This window comes from Diabrotica undecimpunctata, chromosome 2 (assembly GCF_040954645.1).
Source record: "Diabrotica undecimpunctata isolate CICGRU chromosome 2, icDiaUnde3, whole genome shotgun sequence".
In the NCBI taxonomy this organism is placed as follows: Eukaryota; Metazoa; Arthropoda; class Insecta; order Coleoptera; family Chrysomelidae; genus Diabrotica; species Diabrotica undecimpunctata.
The window spans coordinates 16,629,619-16,649,834 of record NC_092804.1 but is presented as its reverse complement, the minus strand read 5'-3'; the positions used below and the strand labels follow the sequence as shown (position 1 = coordinate 16,649,834).

Here is a 20,216-nt window from a genome sequence, read left to right as displayed (position 1 = left end):
CTTGATTTCACAGGTTGTGTTTTAATGTAATTCACCACTTTAATAATGCTATCCATTACAACACTTGATTCATGTGAAACGTTCTATGCTCTAAGACCTCTCCATGTATGACACAATGTGTCCATTTTACATTTGGAGCCTTGGTTTTAATGAGAGCTTATCCTCCATTCTGTCCAGACATCGCTCGGGCACCATCCGTACACACACCTACACAGTTAACCCAGTTAATATTATTTTCAGTCATAAGTTTAAAATCTATTTATAATATGTTTCTTTCTTGTATGTACCGTATATAACATATCAATTGAGCATTATCATTACTATCAGTCTCCTCGTCCAGTTGAATGGCAAATAAACCTGAAACTTTCCCCACAATTTGCTCATAGATATCTTCTGTCATGTCGCAAATACGGCAACTAACCATATTGTTTGAAAGAGTTACATTTTTAATTTCTTTAGCTGCCGATTCTCCGATCGTATGTGGTTTTTTACATTTGGCAACACGGTAAGCTACCATGTAAGGGGCGAGCAATGCTTTGGTAGGAATTGATGCTCTTGAAACCAAAGCCGTGGTCTGATATCTTAACTCTCGCAATTTTCTTACAAAAAGTCTCTTGGCTTACCTTGTAAATGACTGTGAGTTGATTCTAAATGTCGTTTTAGTTTATTAGGAAGCCGCCAACACTTTGTGGCAAACAACACATTGTGGAAGTTTCTACATTCCTTTTAATAACGCAGGTAAATCCAAAATTAAAATATTGCTCGTCATATTTCCTATTTTTCTTCTTTTTACTTAAATTAACATTACAGCTCCCGCCTGATTCTTCACGTCGTTTTCTATTCTTTTGAAAGTATCCATTGTTGATAGCAAAAAACTCCGCGTGCGTAATAAAACAAAACAAAAGCTTGACTTAATGACATAACACGCGCGACATAAGGAAAGGATTTATAATATGTTTCTTTCTTGTATGTACCGTATATAACATATCAATTGAGCATTATCATTACTATCAGTCTCCTCGTCCAGTTGAATGGCAAATAAACCTGAAACTTTCCCCACAATTTGCTCATAGATATCTTCTGTCATGTCGCAAATACGGCAACTAACCATATTGTTTGAAAGAGTTACATTTTTAATTTCTTTAGCTGCCGATTCTCCGATCGTATGTGGTTTTTTACATTTGGCAACACGGTAAGCTACCATGTAAGGGGCGAGCAATGCTTTGGTAGGAATTGATGCTCTTGAAACCAAAGCCGTGGTCTGATATCTTAACTCTCGCAATTTTCTTACAAAAAGTCTCTTGGCTTACCTTGTAAATGACTGTGAGTTGATTCTAAATGTCGTTTTAGTTTATTAGGAAGCCGCCAACACTTTGTGGCAAACAACACATTGTGGAAGTTTCTACATTCCTTTTAATAACGCAGGTAAATCCAAAATCCAAATATTGCTCGTCATATTTCCTATTTTTCTTCTTTTTACTTAAATTAACATTACAGCTCCCGCCTGATTCTTCACGTCGTTTTCTATTCTTTTGAAAGTATCCATTGTTGATAGCAAAAAACTCCGCGTGCGTAATAAAACAAAACAAAAGCTTGACTTAATGACATAACACGCGCGACATAAGGAAAGCGAAGTAGGGGAGCGACGGGACCGGCGAAACAGAATGCGCCGGGCGCTCACTCGATTCCGGTGTTGCCAATGTCCGGATAATTATCCGATTTTCCGATAATTTCGTGGACCATCGGATAATTTTCGGATTGAACAATTTTTTGAATAATTTCGGATAATTCGCGGGTCTATGGACTTGATGTTATATTTTTTATTTGATTTATTTATTAATACATACATTTTATACTCATTTAAAATAAAATAAATATATTTTCTGTATTAAAAGTCCACGCTGACACGCGACGCCCCTTGAACAACGCAGCGTCCCCACATGGCGTCGCGATGCACAGTTTGGGAATCTCTGACTTATAGTATTGTGCAAATTCGTGTGAAAATAAGTGACAGTTTAATTATGTTAATAGAAGTATGAACTTTTAAATATTTGATAACATTCTTACATATTCACGGACACCTCCAAAACCGCAGGCGGCGTTGCTTCTGCGTATCAAATGCAATAATTTAAAAATATTTATCAATTAATGTTTTATTGTTGATATTCCACTAAGAAAGCAATTACAGATATCTCACAAAAACTTTCAAATATACCTGATATTACTTGTTTCACTTCTTATTGCATTTTTTATTTAGTGAATATGAATTGTTTGCTTATTTATTATATTCTGTTCTATAAAAATCTTATAGAATTCTTTAAACAAAATCTGTAACTGAGTTCGTATGATTTTATTTTGAAAGTATTTGAATAGCGAATAAGGCGGAGTTCACATGAGTTTCTGCTATTTCACTCACTCACAGAACGGTCGCTGTTGTTTATTCGTGCATCTCAGACACAAGGGCAAATTTTCCAAGTTGATTATTATTTGTTATATTTTTGCTGTATCCCCTATTAATTCATTTATAGTGTGTATCATATTTGCAGCCTATCAAACCAATGCCAGTTCGAGCAGTAACCAATAGCCAGTCCACTACGAACACCCCCCTTAATTCCCTACTAAATTACAGTTCGGTGGGTGGAATAGGGGCGGTGACGTCGTCGTTACCGCCCGCACCCGCTACCAATCCTATAGGAGTGACGTTAGCGCCTTCGGTGGGCAAAACGACGGTATCCTTGGCGAACAGCATCGGCGGAATTGTAACGCCCGTAGCTGTTGGCAACAAGATCCAACCAGGAAGAGAAGCTTCGCCCGTTTCGCTTGTACAGTCCCTAACGACGTCATCGATGGGCGGTAACTTCGCTGCGGTGGCGGCAGCTAGTGCGGCGAAGACGACGAGTAAGTATCTAAATCCTCAATAAATAATATCCTTCCCCTCCTTTTTAGTACATGGATTAGGCTTTACTATTAGGCTCTTTGCATCTTCACAGAGTATTATGACCATCTACCTTGTGTTCTTCCTATATCCCTCTGTATTTGGAAATGTAATTACGTGTTTTTTAGTGGACTTTTCTGTTCCCTAAACATATTATCTACATTTTTATATATAATCAGCTATTTTGTCATTTGTAACGGATAAGTATATTTAGCTATTACCTTTACCTATGCCTTTAACGCTTCATAGAAACCTCATACTTTCTGCCTGTATTCTACTGTCGAGTTATGTATCATTTATCCAACATTCACTACTGTAAATGAGTAAAGGAACAGCCATAGTTTGAGAGAACTATATTTTCTTGTCTTAACCGGTGTCAGATCTCAATTACTTAAAATGCAATACAGCCAATTTTGGCGGCATTGTTTAAGTAAATCGTGGCGATGACAGTGGCTGAATGTCTGAATAACAGATATAGCAGTAACTAAAATCTCACAGATACGCCACTGAGAGCGTGCCAACCTTGCAATTGGTTCTCTGGTCGTAGGAGTCCAGTGAAGGCGAAAATACACCGTTTCGCGTACCTCATCGAACCTCACTAAGTTTTGTCGATAATTATATTCGATCGTATGTATTTGCTTTTAAATGTCATAACTATTGCCTTAGTTAAGAAGATTTTTATATTGTATATCTTACACATTTGGTTATTTATTTATCGTATAGCACTTGACACATTTACATTTAAATTTACATATATTTTGTATAAAACATAATACATATATTCCGCGGTTGAGAAGACAAGACCCAGGGCAGATGATCGTAAGGTGGAAGTCGATGCTCCCCATTTTGACAGATGTTCCTTGAAAGATAGGGTTCTGTCGAGAGTCACCCCAAGGTACTTTGGTGTTTTATTGTAGTAGGCGAGTGTGGTGTTTTCGAATTTGATGTTGAGTGCTCTTCCTGCAAGCTTGTTATTTAGGTGGAAACTGGAAACTTTTGTTATTTAGGTAGAAACTGGAAACCTCTGTTTTGTTAGTGATTGGTTGGAGCCCCATTTTATGGAAATACGTTCCCATTGTGTGTAAGTCCGCCAGAGAGAGTTGGAAACGGTTGAGCGAGGGAAGGCAATGTATACTGTAGAATCCCTGAATATTCCGAACTGAAGTAATATGTGGAGTGGTCTTTCGATGTGTGAAATCCTTGTTTAGGCACCTAGCATTAGCCTCTTTATGAGACATCTTCGTTTGTCGACTGACCGAAAAACGAAACGGTGACTGCCGGTCTTATTCTTAGTTTAGCTCAGGGATGTTGGGCTGAGGTGATTCTTCTGGGACAGCTATGTGATCAATTCTGGAAAAAATCAGAATTATTTTATATACGATTGGCAAACGCTTGCAGGGTAGCTGTGGCTGTCACTTTACTTAGGAAATTTATCGTTGGAAAATGTGATTGGGAAACTACAGAAACCGAACTATGCCCTTTATTCAGTGAATAGTGACTTTTAAGAACGACTCACAGGATCCTCACACAAGAACTCAAAACGTCGCCAACTCTTTGCCGTCCTGTAAGGTGCGAGGTGAGGTGATTTTGAGTCTATTTTGAGTTTACAAAACGGATTTGCTACTTAGTGATTACAAGCGACCTGTAATGGGCTTTATGTGAGCGAAGTTTTGGATGAGGGCGGAAGGGTTCACTTTTCTGCAGAATTTTTCTCCGTGGTTGGAACTCTGTACTATGAATTTCTCTTATAAGACGAAAACAAATGTTTCGGTTGAGAAATATGAGAAAATGTATAGGTAGTGCAGTAATTGATAGCGGACTAAGAATTTTCTCGCTTTTTGCACCCTTAAAATTGTTATATATGCGTTGATTATCATTCAACATTTTCACATTAAAAAAATCATTTATGACACCATGAATATTATTTTTATTACTAAAATTGCTCTGTAATAATCCTTTGTTTAAATATTCGCCCAGACATATTTATTAAAATTTAAAAGACCATAAGAAAAATTACGTCAACTTGTTAAGAGGCAATAAGAACATTTAATATTACCCTCGTAAACCAAACCACTTAATATCACCAAATTTTACTAAACTCACTTTAAAAGTAAATTAATACAAAAACTTATCTAATGTCTTGTTTTTTATTGGTTAAATTATATTGTCAGTTGTTTTATTAGTGTTAGGTCAGTACCACTATTTATAATATTCTTTAAAAATAATTAGTAACTAGGCATATAATCAGAAACTTGTTTCTTTTCTGGACTAACAGAATTATCTAGAAATGTCACCGCTATCTTTAACACCTATTTAAAATGGCAAAAACGCTAATCAACGCTGTTCATATCGAAAGACCTGATGATATGGCATAATTGAGGATTTTATTGATCGTTGTGACAAAAACATTTCGTTGAACTGACATTAAGAAACAAAAAAAAATACAAAATAGCATCACAAATAACAAAAAGTCGTAAGAAATAGAGTGAAACCAAAAAATTAATTGTACATTTCACCATGTGTGCCTTTATATGCCCAGTTATGTCGATAGTCCATTTATAAATAGTTTTGACGACTGTTTGATCGCAATGGGGCGCAACACCGAAGTGGAAGTTGTATAGTGTGAATTGTGTAGTGCAAAAGTTATCTTTATGTTTTTTTCGTTGATGTTTGTGTACATGTGCAATCTTATCGCAGTATTTGCAGCCATAGAGTTTGTGTCCATGAAGATGGAAATATTTGAGGGCGATGTGGAAATCTTTCCTACTATAACGCAAGGTAATCTTTACAAAGCGATATCTTTACGTTGTACAATTTGTTGTCTTAGCAAAATAAAACTGTACTACAAAAAACATTTTCGTACCAATTTATTGTTTACGGTATTTTTATAATTGCTGTATGTGCACTGTATATATATTGAATGTGTTCCGTGAACATGGTTTCTGTGGTATATGTCCTCATTATCCAATATTTGCTATAATTGTCTAATATTACGAGGGATATTACAAAAATAATGCAAAATTGCCAATACTACTTGCAATATAATCCAAATTTAACACTTGAAGAGTCGGTCCTCCTCATTCCTTGAGCACTTGTCAGAGTGTGGTGAGACTCTAAATAATATTAGTTTGCTATCTCCATTGGCTGAATCCTGTGCCATATGAGATCTTTGTCTTTGGTCTTCTACTTTCCTTCTACTACCAATAGTTCCATAGTACCCGTTCTTCTGGCTATGTGGCCGAAGAAATTTAAGTATGCTCGGTTTATTTTAGTTTAGTAGCCTGTCTTATATGAAGTTCTTTCAAAATTGACAGTTTGGTTCTGTGTTTTGTCCAAGACACTCAGACACTCGTAGAATTCTTCTGTAGACCCACATTTCGAAGGCTTGGATCTTATTTCTATCGATTTTTTCAAGTCCATGTTTCATCTGCGTATATAGCAATGGAAAAAATAAGAGCATTGACCAACCTGAGCGTATTCCTTGTTTTTGTTCAGTCTTTCCATAGTTTAAATAATTTAGCTGTTGCGGGTCGGGCAATTGAAAAAACTACAGAAATCCATCGGGATTTAAGTGAGGTTTGAGGTGAGAAAATCTTAAAACGTACTTATGGACAAAAAACGTCTGGACATCAGAATAATCTTAATGCAAATATTCACTGTTGAAGATAAAGCATGTTTTTGGAATCGTCGAAATAGATGAAAGCAATCAAAAATTGGACAAATGATTTTTCTGGATTTGTTTACTAACTCCGATCACTTAGGGATCATTTTAACAGACAGAGTTCCTTGTGGACCAAGCGGGACAGTTAAGTATTATCACCCATTTTTGTAGATATTGAACTAGATAATATACAAAAAATGGCCTTGCTTTACTCACTCTGGAAAGTCTTGCCTCACCTGCCTGGTCATGAACCCACTAAACTTCTGCTTCTTCCGTAAGTTAACGGAGTCTATACGTAGGCCACATTTTTATCTTTAAAAAGAGCTCTCCGATGTCGTCACCCGGCGCTTTCGGCAGCCGAATAAAAATGATGAGATCACTGACTAGCAAACCTTCCAAAACGTTGGGAATTTGGGATTGAGAAGCAGGTGGATTTTCAGGTTTAATAATATAGGCCTGCGCGATTGACATGATTTTCTTTTTTCCTATATTTTGTTTTACATTCTGTTTTTTATGTACTTTCCTTATACCTTTAAGTTCGTGTTTTTCAAATATTTTGTTCTATACATACACTTCCCTTTTTCATAACATTTTCAGTTTCATTTCAGTTCAGCCATTCTAACAACGCAGCTTAAGAAGTTTTTTTTTAAACTGAGCACAGATCGAACGCGATGTTTCTGCCCTTATACGCTTCTGCGTTTTACAGAAATTGTTCCAAATCAGTTTTTAACTATATAATACATGCGTTCGTATAAAATAGTGTATGCTTAGATATCGTGTTAGCCTAATACGACGCTCTGATAAAATAATGTCATAAACTGCATCGATATTTACGAAGCTAAATGCAAAAACTGTTCTTCCCGATCAGTCTTTATCTTCAAAAGAGAATTTACCTCTTTTGAAGCTTGCAATTCAAATTTTCGTCGTATCAAAGTTCAGAGGGTCGTATCATTATTCAGAGTATAAGGACATCAATCGTATTAAGCATATAGATCTGCTTACTTCTTAACTTCTTCAAATACATGTGCTTGATGACTCTATTCTTCCATTTTTTATGACTTTTTGACGCGAAACCTAACACTGATACTAAAAAATATCATGGATTCCCAAATACTAATTTACTCCAGTCGTCAGAGAAGAAAATACCACTGAACCTCTAAAAATCACACGAACAAGCTGAATTTTGCTGAGAATGTCAATTTTGTGACTCAAAGTCTGTCAAAAGGTTTGCCACTTCAACTCCCAGGCTTCCCCCTAAAATCTTATGACTGTGACCTTATCTAGAGATAAATCAATAAAATTTATCACTTCCATTGACCGGTCACTATGGAATTTCCATTGTTAGACCCTAATCTTCAAAACATATAACTTCAAATTTCAATTTTGAGTTTTGACAACAAATATGAGGCATTTGAAAAATAAATAAAAAATACAGAATTTAATAATTCACATTGCAAACGATCTACAACGTTTAAAATTGCTTCTTTTCGATTGCACAAGTGTGATTTTGAAACTACACAATTTCAGCTACAAATTCCACCCAATGCCGTCTTCGTGAAAGCATTTTCCGGGACGTGTGATTGTTTGTAATGTGAAACGTTAAACTCAGCGTTTTTAGGCGTATATATAAGCTTAGGCTCCAACAATGGAAATTCCATAGTGACCGGTCAATGGAAGTGATAAATTTTATTGATCTCATCAGAACCGCAAAAAATGACTTTATAAAATGACAACTTTATAAAAAGTGACAATTTGCAGGAAAATGTAAAAGCTACAATCTTCACCATTTAAACGAATTTTGATTTTCGTCGATAGAACACTTAAGTCAGAAGATATCGAATTTTTACCTTCGAGTTGATACACATTTTATGTAAAAAATTTATTTCACGCGCATAACCCATTTAAAATCGCCGGTCGCTTCAAACTTTGTTTCTGCGCGAACGGTTCATTCTACACAAAAAGTGCTAATAAACATTTATGTTCAAAATTATCTCAGCTACATTTCGTGAAACATTTATTTCTACGGCGTACAGATTCTTGATAAATCTATTTTTTCCGTTTCCTCTTTATGAGGGGGATTTACGGAGAAGCCAGGGGTAAGAATGGTAAACATTTTTGCATCTTTTTTGGGCTCCTACAATTGAAATTCTTGACAAAATTGAGGTTGTTCGTATCGATTTTAAAGATCAAATCTTTGACGACTGGGCTAATTATATTCCCGCGATAACGTGGAAGGTTACAAAAAAATTTAACGTTGAATTTATCACGCAATTCTTCTTTACTTTACTATACTTTACTACTACTTTACTATACTGCCAACTGTATACGCTTTTTCCAATGGCTAGACACATATGTTTAATAATTAAAAATTAAATAAACTTCTCAAGATATTTTAATTCAGGACATTTATAATCTATTTCTAATGAGTGTAGAGTAATAAAATCTCATGAAGTATTCAAAAGCGCTACAGGGTAATCCGTCAATAATCCGTCAATAAATTCCGTCCGCATTGCAAAATTCTGTCGTTTCATAAAGAGCAGGTAGGTATCACCCTGTTTTAAGGGATTAGTCCATTGTTATCGACAGATAAACACTGAGCCAGAGGCGCGCTAGTGGGTTAATTGACAAAAGAATATGCATTCTTAAAAATCATATTAAAGGAAATAAAAATGTAATACAGCAGAACAGTGTTATTAAAAAAATATAAAATGTAACAATAAAATATATACGAACCGAAATCGGGAAATACTCACAAACACACACGAATGAACTTTACATATTGAAACACTTGTGGGGAGTTTAAATCAATTTATTCACAAAAACTACAAAAACTTTACTGGATACGTTATTACAATTCTACATCACTATAGTCTTCATCCGAAGAACTGTCATCATCCCCTGGTGTTATAATTATAGGGTCAACCACCTGATCGACCAAGTTGTCCAGTTCCCACATTTTATCTTCCTCTTTTAAAACATGCTGGATTGCTTTTTGCCAGTTTTCTGATGTGATTTCCATAATGGCTTGATCAAACAATACCTTGACATCTTTCATTTTAAATGTGGTATTGTGCCTTGCAACATATCCTTTAACTTGTGCCCATATAAGTTCTATGGGATTTAATTCGCAATGATATGGCGGTAGGCGTAGCACAGTTACTTTATACTTTTCTGCTACATCTTCTACGGCATATTTTATGAAGCGAGATTTATGTTGTTTTACTACGGCTAGTAGTTCCTTCTTTATTGAATTCGTCTCAAACTGAATACCTTTATTTGACAGCCAGTTAATAATTTCTTGCTTTCTCCAAGCTGAAGTTGGTACCTTCTCTATGCGCCTTGAATGGTAGCTTGCATTATCCATAACCACGACCGAATCAGCTGGAAGAAATTTTAACATTTCCCCGAAGTAGTCTTCGAAGACATCCGAATTCATGTCCTCATGATAATCTCCAGTCCGACACGACTCAAAGCTTAACAAACCTTCTTTTAAAAATCCTTCTTCGCTTCCAATGTGAGCAATTATAAGCCTCTTCCCTTTTCCCGAAGGCACTTTAATACCCGTCGAAAGGCCTTCTATGAAAGCTTGGCGAGCACTTGTTACATTTTTATCTTGCCACATTTTTTGGACTATATAACCTTCGTTTATCCACGTCTCATCAAGATAAAAAATTTTCTTGTGCTCTCTGCGGTACTGTTTTATAGTTCTCAAATATTTTCGTCTCCAGCAAATGATTTCATCACTTTCCAGTAATAGTGCCTTTCGATTGTGCTTTTCCCAGGAAAAATTCATACTTTTTAAAGTTTTCCATAAAAGTTTTCTGGATATCAAAGGAATATCGTTATCTTGGCTTATCTCCATTAGTATTTTGTCAAGGGTGGGTATTTCCTTTTTAAAATAAAACGAATGAACTTTTCTTCGAATGTCACGTTTGGTGTCTTCACCTAAGATTTTTATTGGTCTTCCTGATTTTCTCTTGCATGGACTTAACTGGCCTGATATCTTTCTTTCTCGCAATAATTTAAAAATCGTGGACTGTCCAATTCCAGTCATTCGGGCACATCGCTCAACACTTTCTTGCACAGACAAACTAGGGTGATCGTGTTTTATGCAATCATATACATTTAAAATTATAACTTTTTCACTAACAGATAGCGGAGAATTTTTTACACCTCTTTTCTTTGGAGTAAATGTCGCCATTTTATAACTTTTTCACTATTTCTATATCACAATATTACTGTACGTTTAATTGGTGTAGTAACAATTACTAACTCGAATGTCGAATGATTATAATAAAATAAAAGAGGGATTATAATGAAAGTGTAAGTAAAACCTCATTACGCGTTATTAGTCTTCATGTTGATTTATTTTAGTTCTTAGTAATATTAGGAGGTGCGTCATACCCTTATCAGTTTCTTCTAATGCTTTTATTCGTTCAGTAAGGAAGTGAATTTGTTTTTATAAATAAAAATGTAATTAGCTTTAATGACCATATAATGGAATACGAGTTTGAAGAATAAGTTAATCGAAAAATTAAATAAAATTGGTTATCACAAAATATCCAAAATATGATATTTTGAGGTACATCAATTTTTGACGACGAAGTTGACATCCGTCCATTTGCCTACGCCCATGACGACACCGAAATTCAGGCAAATTTTATGACACTTCATGATTTATTACTCTACACTCATTTGAAACCAATTATAACTGTTTAAAACAACAAGCAAAATGTTAATACTGCTTAGACTTATCCAGCGTTACTGGTCGCTCGCACGACGAGTGACTTCTTTGAGTTTCAGCGTCCTGCGTAATCTTTTTAGTCTTTCCATTATCAATCGACTTCCTATCATTGAAAATACCAGGCCACCATTAGATTTTCTAATTTTCTCAAATAATACCTAATATGGAAGGCACGGATAGAGTTGCTAATTATCACATTTACTGCAAGCGTGACAAAATTAACATTTTTCGTTTAAATAAAACATTAATTGTTTATTGTAGTACATAATAATAAAATATTTTATTGTTTGTTAAGCAGCAAGCGGAGAGAGCAATCCAGCATCTGTGATAACCATTGTTAGTCAAGTTCAAACTCAAAACACATCCAATGCCATTAATACAACGGTCCATACAAATCCCATTGCGTCATTAGTAAGTATTAATTCTTTTTATTTGAATATGATTATTATTGAACTGTACTTGTTGTCGAAAGGTTGTTTTGGTAGTTGGTTGGACATATCCAGATTGGTAGTTACAATATCTGGATCGATGACCCTACTCAGGGTATCCTAGATTTTAGAATATTAACAAATAAATACTTAAAATGGTTATGAAGCTATTACTATTAGAGTTACTATTTTTATTGGGAATAAGCCACAATTTAAGTATAAAATAAGTTTATTTTTGACGTTTCGATTTCTACTTCGGAAATCGTTCACAAAATAACAAATTTTGTTTTTTGTTACTTGGTGAAAAATTCATAATAATTTAATTTTATCTGACTCATTTATATTGACAATTCAGGCATATATTATACATTTTAAAGCAGACGCCTTTAAAATGATATTGCCAATATTGCTGAGTTGCGTTCTTGGGACGACTTTATTGTAAGATATGTGTTAGAATTCAAATATCTATAATAACTTGTTTGCCCTTCTTCCTAGTTTTTCCTTGTTTAGGCTAGATAGTACCTTCTCTGGCCATGAGTTTTTTGTTCTAAACCGTTTTCATTCACTTAACTCGACCAAGAAACTAACCAAATGCCGATAATGAATGACCAGGAACTTTCTTACAGGGTTTTAAGGATTTTTGTGTATCCACTTCATGTCATTTAATATATCCCACACATACAATGTCTAACAGTTGTTTCCACCATTTCGGATTTCCTAGACCATTTTATAGAGCTATTTGCTCAATTGACTGTCATCATTCCTGTAATCATTTTCAGCAATGGGAATGACAGAACAATTAACAGCATTATTTAACAAAATTATAAAATACCGCAAGAATGGAGAACGAGCGAACTAATTCTACTATGTATTCAAAAAAGGAGATAAAAAACAGCCACAAAACTACAGAGATATAAACTTTTTAAATACTACGCTAAAACTCACAACTAAAATTTTATAAGTGCTAAGAAATCAGAGGATAAGTTTAGCAGATGAACAACAGGTTATGCAATATTCGTTATAAAGCTAATTACTGAGAAATCACTAGAGTATAATAGACCAGCATTTCTGTGTCTGATTGACCTAAAGAAAGGGTTTGACAGAGTAAGACTCAAAGATGCAATCCATCTTCTGTATAATAGAGAATCTCCCCTAAATATTATAAAAACTATTGAAAACATCTACCAAAACAAGTCAAAATAGTTGGACAACTTACAGAACCTATAGAAATAGGCAGCGGAATAAGACAAGGGGATTCATTGAGCCCCATGCTCTTCAATTTAATCATGGATGCAATCATCAGTAGCATTAACAAACGAAGAGGATACAGAATGGGAAACAAACAAAAAATAAAATACTCTGTTACGCAGACGACGCAATATTGATAGCCCAAGATGAAGATAGTCTGCAAAGACTGGTCCACAGATTTAACATAAGAACAAAAGAATTTAATATGACAATCTCATCTCAGAAAAATAAAACAATAGTAGTCAGCAAAGAACCAACCAGATGTAAAATTGAAATTGATGGCATCAGTATTGAACAAGTAATGGAAATAAAATACCTTGGAATTTCACTGTCTAGCTATGGAGACCTGGACAAAGAACAGAGAGATCAAGTACAAAAAGCAAATAGATTGGCAGGATGCCTTAATAACACTATACGGCGAAACAGACACATTAACACTGAGATGAAATCAAGAATTTATAAAGCCGGCGTAAGACCAATAATGACATATGCCTCAGAAACAAGACCTGACACAGCCACAATGCAAAGGCTACTGGAAACGACAGAGATGAGAGTAATGAGAAGAATTAGAGGAAATACGCTGAGAGATCGAAAGAGAAGTAAAGACATTGAATAACCACATAAGCAGAATGAAGGAGACCCGTGTAGTCAAAATAGCAAGAGATAAGTCACCAATCGGCAGAAGAAGTATCGGACGACAGCGCAAAAGATTGAGTGACAACCTTCCATAGAGGTATTAATCCGCCAATGAACAAGCAGAATTGCTGAATTGCTTATAAAGAGGAAGAAGAAGAGATAAAGATCCATTAAACTAGACGAAAGCATCCTGTTAATGTTGATAATTATTTTCGTCACGTGGATTTGCTGGATAGAATTCTCCATTTGTTATTATAACTTACTTTCAACCACTTTTATCCTTCACTCTTACGGCATCTATTGTGGTGCTGCAGAATGCTTTTAGACCATCAAATTTATCTCTAGAACTTGTTTTTCCAATGGCTTCGCTACTTTATACTTTTCAACTCCTTCATGCCTCAGTATATATTATCCTTACTGACAAGGATGAATTCGCAAGAAATTTCTGAAGAAAAAAGGTTACTGTCTTATAAATGGCTAGCCTTGTGATGGATTATATAGATGTTATTTTCCAACTTTTAAATAACTATTAGGGAAGTTGTTATTGTATTGTTACTAAAATCTTAAAGGTGGTTTCATTAATATGAATTTTAATTTTTTCAGGGATTACAAAATTCAACAAATCCCCCTCCAAAATTATATAATGAACAACATGTACAAAATAATTGCATAAGTCCAGAACCAAATAATGGCAGTGAAATGTCAACTTCTGACGTTGATGCATCACAGCAAGTCCCGAATGGTACGACGACGGAGAAGGTAAGACGTTTATCTTTTATCGACATTTTGAAGTGAATACCTACTTCTTATTGGTCGGTATGATGTTTTGCACGGTCGCGAAATCCTATTTAGCGTGACGCGAAAAATCGAGACGGTTGTAGTAACCTTGCGATATACACTTATTATAATTTTAAAATATATTTTTTTATAACAACTCGAGAAGGACTGGATCGATTTGGCCAATTTTCATTTTAAAATATTTATATGAAATAAAATAAAATTATGAAAAATTAGAAAAATTCTAAAAAAAATGTATTAAAAATTATAAAAACTAAATACAATTAAATAGAATTATAAAAAATTATATAAAATTTAAAAAAAATTAAAAAAAATTGTAAAAAATTATAAAAAATTATGAAAAATTCTAAAAAACCTATTAAAAATTATACAAAATTATAAAAATTAAATACAATTAAATAAAATTATAAAAAATTTAAAAAAAAAATTATGAAAAATTCTAAAAAACCTATTAAAAATTATACAAAATTATAAAAATTAAATACAATTAAATAAAATTATAAAAAATTTAAAAAAAAAATTATGAAAAATTGTAAAAATTTATGAAAAATTCTAAAAAATCTATAAAAAATTATAAAAATTAAGTAAGGGTAAGTAAAATTAAATAAAACCAAGTAAAAACTAAAATAAAAATTAAATAAAATTAATTAGCTTTCATTTTCCTAATTTTTGATATTTTTATACCAGAATTTCAGATAATACTCTTGAAATGTACTACATGTACTAATTTGATAATAAAATTTATATAAAAGAGTTAAAAAAAAAAATCTTAAAAAATATGTTTCAAAATATTGAAAATAAACCGTACTCCCACCTTAAGAAAACATGGAAAGAGGGGACAATTAAAGCTATGGCTGCTAGAGATGTGAAAAAAGGCCATTGGATCAATAAAAACCAATTAAAGGTTCTGCATGGGACAAGGACAATTTAAACAGAAATAAAGTTATAAAAAATTGAATAAAATTATTAAAATTATATATCTATCTATCTATCTATATCATGTGTTGAATATAGGCCTCTCCCATTTGTCTCTGTCTTCTGTTTGTCTTTTCCATATTGAACCTGCGCTTTGCTCAATGTCATCTTTCCATCTCATTTGCCATCGACCTCTTGACCTTTTTGCAGTATATGGTCTCCAGCGGCCAATTTCTTTATTCCTTCTTCCATCCTGATATCATTATTAAAATTATATATAAATTTAAATATAATTAAATAAAAAAACAAACTTAAATAAAAAAAAATTAAATAAATTTAATTAAAATTAAATAAAATCAATTAACATAAACAGAAGTTTATTTTAAAAATTTTATAGTCGTTTATAAATAACTATTTTCCATAGAAATGGAAAGTTTTTAATGAAAATTAATTGATATACCCTCCCATTATTCATGATTATTTGTAGAATATAATGATAATCAAAATAAAATAATTATAAACATTCGTCTTCTTGTAGAGCCTATAATTGCAGCAACCCATATCTTTCGCTGTTCCTCATGATGTGACCGAGGTATTCGATTTTGACTGTTTTTATTGTGGTTAACTCTTTTCTTTTTTGCATTCTTAATAAAACATCTTGGTTAGTAACGTGGTTGGTATAGAATATCTTCAGGATTCGACGATAAAGCCACATTTCGAAAGCCTCAATTTTCTTGCAGATAGCATCTGTGGGAGTCCATGACTCAACTCCGTACAACAGTATAGGAAAGATATAACATCGTAGTAACCCGATTTTTATGGGTCTGATCAATCATGGCATTTAAATAGCTTAGCTATTTTTTGAAATGCAGATCTTGCTTTCTCTATCCTACATTTTATTTCTAGGGAATGGTCCCAATTCTCATTGACGTTCGTACAAAGATAGGTGTATGTTTATACTCTTTCTATTGGTTGACCATTCACACTGATACTTTTACATTCTCCGTTAATTTGAATTCCGGCTTCAACATCCAAAAACAAGGGTGATAGTATACATCCCTGTCAGACCCCACCTTTTATTTTGATATCATCGGATTCTCCTGCCTCTGTACGGATAGACGATGTTTGATTCCAGTAAAGATTGCTAATAATTCTTAGATCACAGGTGTTTATTTAATACTTTTAAATTTTTAGAGAATGTGTAGTCTTATTAAAAAAAATATTAACAATTCCGTAATAAGCAGACATAATTTAGTACATATTTTAATAACCTGCATACAGTAAAAACACGCTATAAGAAGCTTCACTTTTGTCGGCACTTCCCAAGTGCCTAGCTCTTTGCCAAGATCTTCTACAAGGAATTCTCATATACATCTTCATACCTCATCCAAATTTATATTTTCAATATGTTTTCACTATATTAAATCGTATTTTTTAGATAAGCGAAGGAATGACATCGCTTAAGTCCATGGCTCAACAAGTGATAGACCAAGCTGGCCTACAAAATAACCAAGTCATTCTAGAACCAAACAAGTTACAAAACCAAGGCAAGTCTGACGCCCACATACCACCCTTACTGGGAGTGGCGCCACTAGGCGCTATACCTCTCCAAAAAGAACACCAGACCCAGTTCCAACTTATGGAAGCGGCGTACTACCACATGCCTCACCCTTCAGATTCGGAGAGGATAAGAACGTACCTGCCAAGGTAAGATATAAGTGAAATTAAGAGTTTCGATATTTTATAAGCTGGCAGGTTGATCCAAGAAGGTTATTAACATTTCTTACTAAATTATCAAAATACTAAATTCCCCTTTCGGGAAATCCTTAAATTGAGTCAATTTAGTGTAACAAGTAAATGAAATATTTGGAATTTAAATCCCAAACGTCGCACAGAGTGGTATTTTACATAAAACGCTGACCAAACATATTTTCATTACTTTACAAACATTCACTAATGTTTGTATTTTGAGAACGATTTCCGAAGTGGACATTGAAACGCCAATAAACTTACTTTAACCTTTAATTGTGGCTTAGTCCCATTTAAATAGTAATTACTTTAAAATGCCACAAGAAAATAGCTTCAGTTAATTTGTTAATTATAATTAGTTAATTATAAAATTATAGTTAAAAAAGTTAATTATAAAATTATACAATTAAGGAAAATGATGAAATATGATGTTTGACATTTTACAAATTTTTAAATGTTGTATTCTTTTAGCTTTAATGTAGTTCTTAGGCAACTCACCACGCACCGCCACTGATCCTTAACAGGTCGAATAGTGCCAAATTACGTCACATAACTACCTGCTTTAGGGACAAGAATCGGTAAGAAATACTAGTGTTTGAAATTTTCGTTTTGGCCAGATTTTTATGTAAATTACCACTCTGTATGTCGCTTATCATCACTTACAGCGGATGGTCTGTCATCATAATTTCATTTGACCATATAAATTCAATATTAAAGTGTCTCCAGAGATGCAATGATAATTATATGTTAGCTGTGGAATAGCAATTAAATAACCGGAGTGGTGCTATTACTGTAACTATTATTTTGATTTATATTGATCACAAAGTATATACTCTATTTGATATATACTCTCCTTGGAAGGAACCTAACTCATTGGAGCACCCTCCAATATTCCCCAGATTTGGCTCGAGTGACTACATGCTGTTCTCATAAGTCGAAAGATCTTTATGAAAAAGATTTTCGACCGATAATGAAGTAATATGTTCCATAAATGAATGTGTTCATATAGTCAAAGTAAATTTCTTCCAGGTCACTATCGAAATGATGGAGCGCCAATGGAAAAGTGTGCTAAACCGAAGAACTCCTGAAAAACAAAGGTCTTAACATTTTCTTGTATTATTTCTAGATCAGGGGTGGACCATAGTGATGAAGCCTCGTGTACATATAGTATTTTTTTATGTAGATTTAGTTAAATTTGTTACTGATATCGATATATATGGCAAAAGAAGATTTAGAAAATTGTGGCATTTTGACTGTTGAAGTTTTGCTTTTACACCGTTGAAATGCCTTTTTTATTTGTAGGAGCCCTTGCACAACACCTTCGTACTATATCCAAACGCCCCTCGCCCACTCTGAGAGTTTAGATTTCTTCCAGAGGTTAGCGACGGAGACCCTCTTTTTTGTATTCTACTACATGGAAGGTACTAAAGCCCAATACCTCGCAGCGAAAGCGCTCAAAAAACAAAGCTGGAGATTCCACACGAAGTACATGATGTGGTTTCAGAGGCACGAAGAACCCAAAATTATTAATGAAGAATATGAACAGGTTAGTATTCTTTCTTGATCTTGATTATCTCCTTTACAATGTTTACAATGTCTGTGTTGTCGAAAGTTTTATTGTTTGAAGTAAATAAACAATCTACTCAGTTTTTTTTGCAATTGAACTTTGATTTTTGTTTCTCAATGAAATGTTTATACATTATTTGGCTCGTATCCATTTTCACCTCAGATTTTCTGTCCTATATACAATTCTTTTAAAAGTATTAAGAAAACAGCAAAACTGTTTTCTCCAAAACTGTGGCCAAATGACAATGACAGAAGACTGAAATTTTGTCAAATGATTGCAAATTTGCTCGGACGGAACCGTTATTGAAAAAATATATGCTTTTGGAGTTCTGAAAATCCACATTGGTTTCGAGAAGTTCATACACAAATGTCACAAAAATTAATGTTTGTACTAAGATTGTTGGCAATCTGATAGTGAGCCCATATTTTTCGATGGCCATTTAAATGCAGATGTTTATCCCTATTTATGTTTATTTTCATGATATAAAATAATAGTCTCCCGTTTTATACCGCTGTCGCGGCTTTGGGAGTATAGCAGGGTAGTCTGCTATATCTAGGGCCTACGGTATACAAGGAAGGTAACATGGCCAGTGCTACGCTTCAACCGTCTATTATTACCCCTGGTTTTACCCAAGGTACTCATTTTTATTCAGGCTGAGTCGACCTGGGGCCTATAGACATTTTTAAAATGTCTAGATGTTCTTGCCGGCGGTAGGATTCGAACTCCGGACCACCAGCTTGCGAGGCGAGCATCCTACCGCTTGCGCTACGCAGGCCCTTTATTTTCATGATCCCTAATGAAAACATCCGGATGTACCATCTAATAACATCTGGTTCCAACAAAACGGTGTCCCGCCTTATTTTAGGAATGATGTGCGAAATTATCTTTAAGAAATAATTCTAAATCGATGAATAGGTCAAAGAGGGTTTATTGAATGACCACCTCGTTCCCCTGATTTAAGCCACATAGATTTTTCTGAGGAAACGAAAATTTAAAAGGAAATTATTATTTATTAAATTAATTCTAATTGTGTTTAAAATGATAAACTGTATATTTTATTTTTTGTTTCAGGGGACTTATATTTACTTCGATTATGAGAAGTGGGGACAAAGGAAAAAAGAAGGATTTACTTTTGAATATAAATACTTAGAAGATAGAGATCTTAATTAAAATATTTATATTAAAATGTAGTTTTATTTTTCCCTGCATTCAAAAGCTAACCTAAAAGATTCTTCTTTTTTGGGCTATTCTCTGGACAATTTAACCAGTTAACTTTGGGGGTAGATACTTTTTGTCTTGCCTTAGCAATCACTGTTCAGTGTCTCCACTTATTTTCTTGATTGAGTGAGAGAACAAATTTCCCACTTTACAAGAACTGACAGAAAATAGACACCACTGTGTGTCGCTGAATTATGTACCTGGCTTTTAAAATATTCTATATCTACAGCTTTAACAATTAAAACAGTATCGTCAGTCAATAACCATGTAGCTTATTGACTGTCTTTTGTTAGGTGTGTTCGGAATATATGTTAAAA

General features: G+C 33.9%; 1 protein-coding gene across 4 annotated transcripts in view; it reads left to right on the top strand.

The window, feature by feature from the left end:
• Not3 (CCR4-associated factor Not3) overlaps nucleotides 1-19,867 on the top strand; it is a 30,543-nt gene extending 10,676 nt beyond the window's left edge. For 3 of the 4 annotated variants that reach the window (XM_072522359.1, XM_072522357.1, XM_072522360.1), the window contains 6 exons: nucleotides 2,547-2,898; nucleotides 11,636-11,751; nucleotides 14,256-14,411; nucleotides 16,804-17,072; nucleotides 18,417-18,660; nucleotides 19,753-19,867. In XM_072522359.1, the coding sequence (XP_072378460.1) occupies nucleotides 2,547-2,898; nucleotides 11,636-11,751; nucleotides 14,256-14,411; nucleotides 16,804-17,072; nucleotides 18,417-18,660; nucleotides 19,753-19,851 (1,236 nt within the window). In that variant the 3' untranslated portion in view covers nucleotides 19,852-19,867. The remainder of the gene's footprint in view (nucleotides 1-2,546; nucleotides 2,899-11,635; nucleotides 11,752-14,255; nucleotides 14,412-16,803; nucleotides 17,073-18,416; nucleotides 18,661-19,752) is intronic. The other variant, XM_072522358.1, reaches the window with a different exon arrangement.
• The last annotated feature ends 349 nt before the right edge of the window (nucleotides 19,868-20,216 follow it).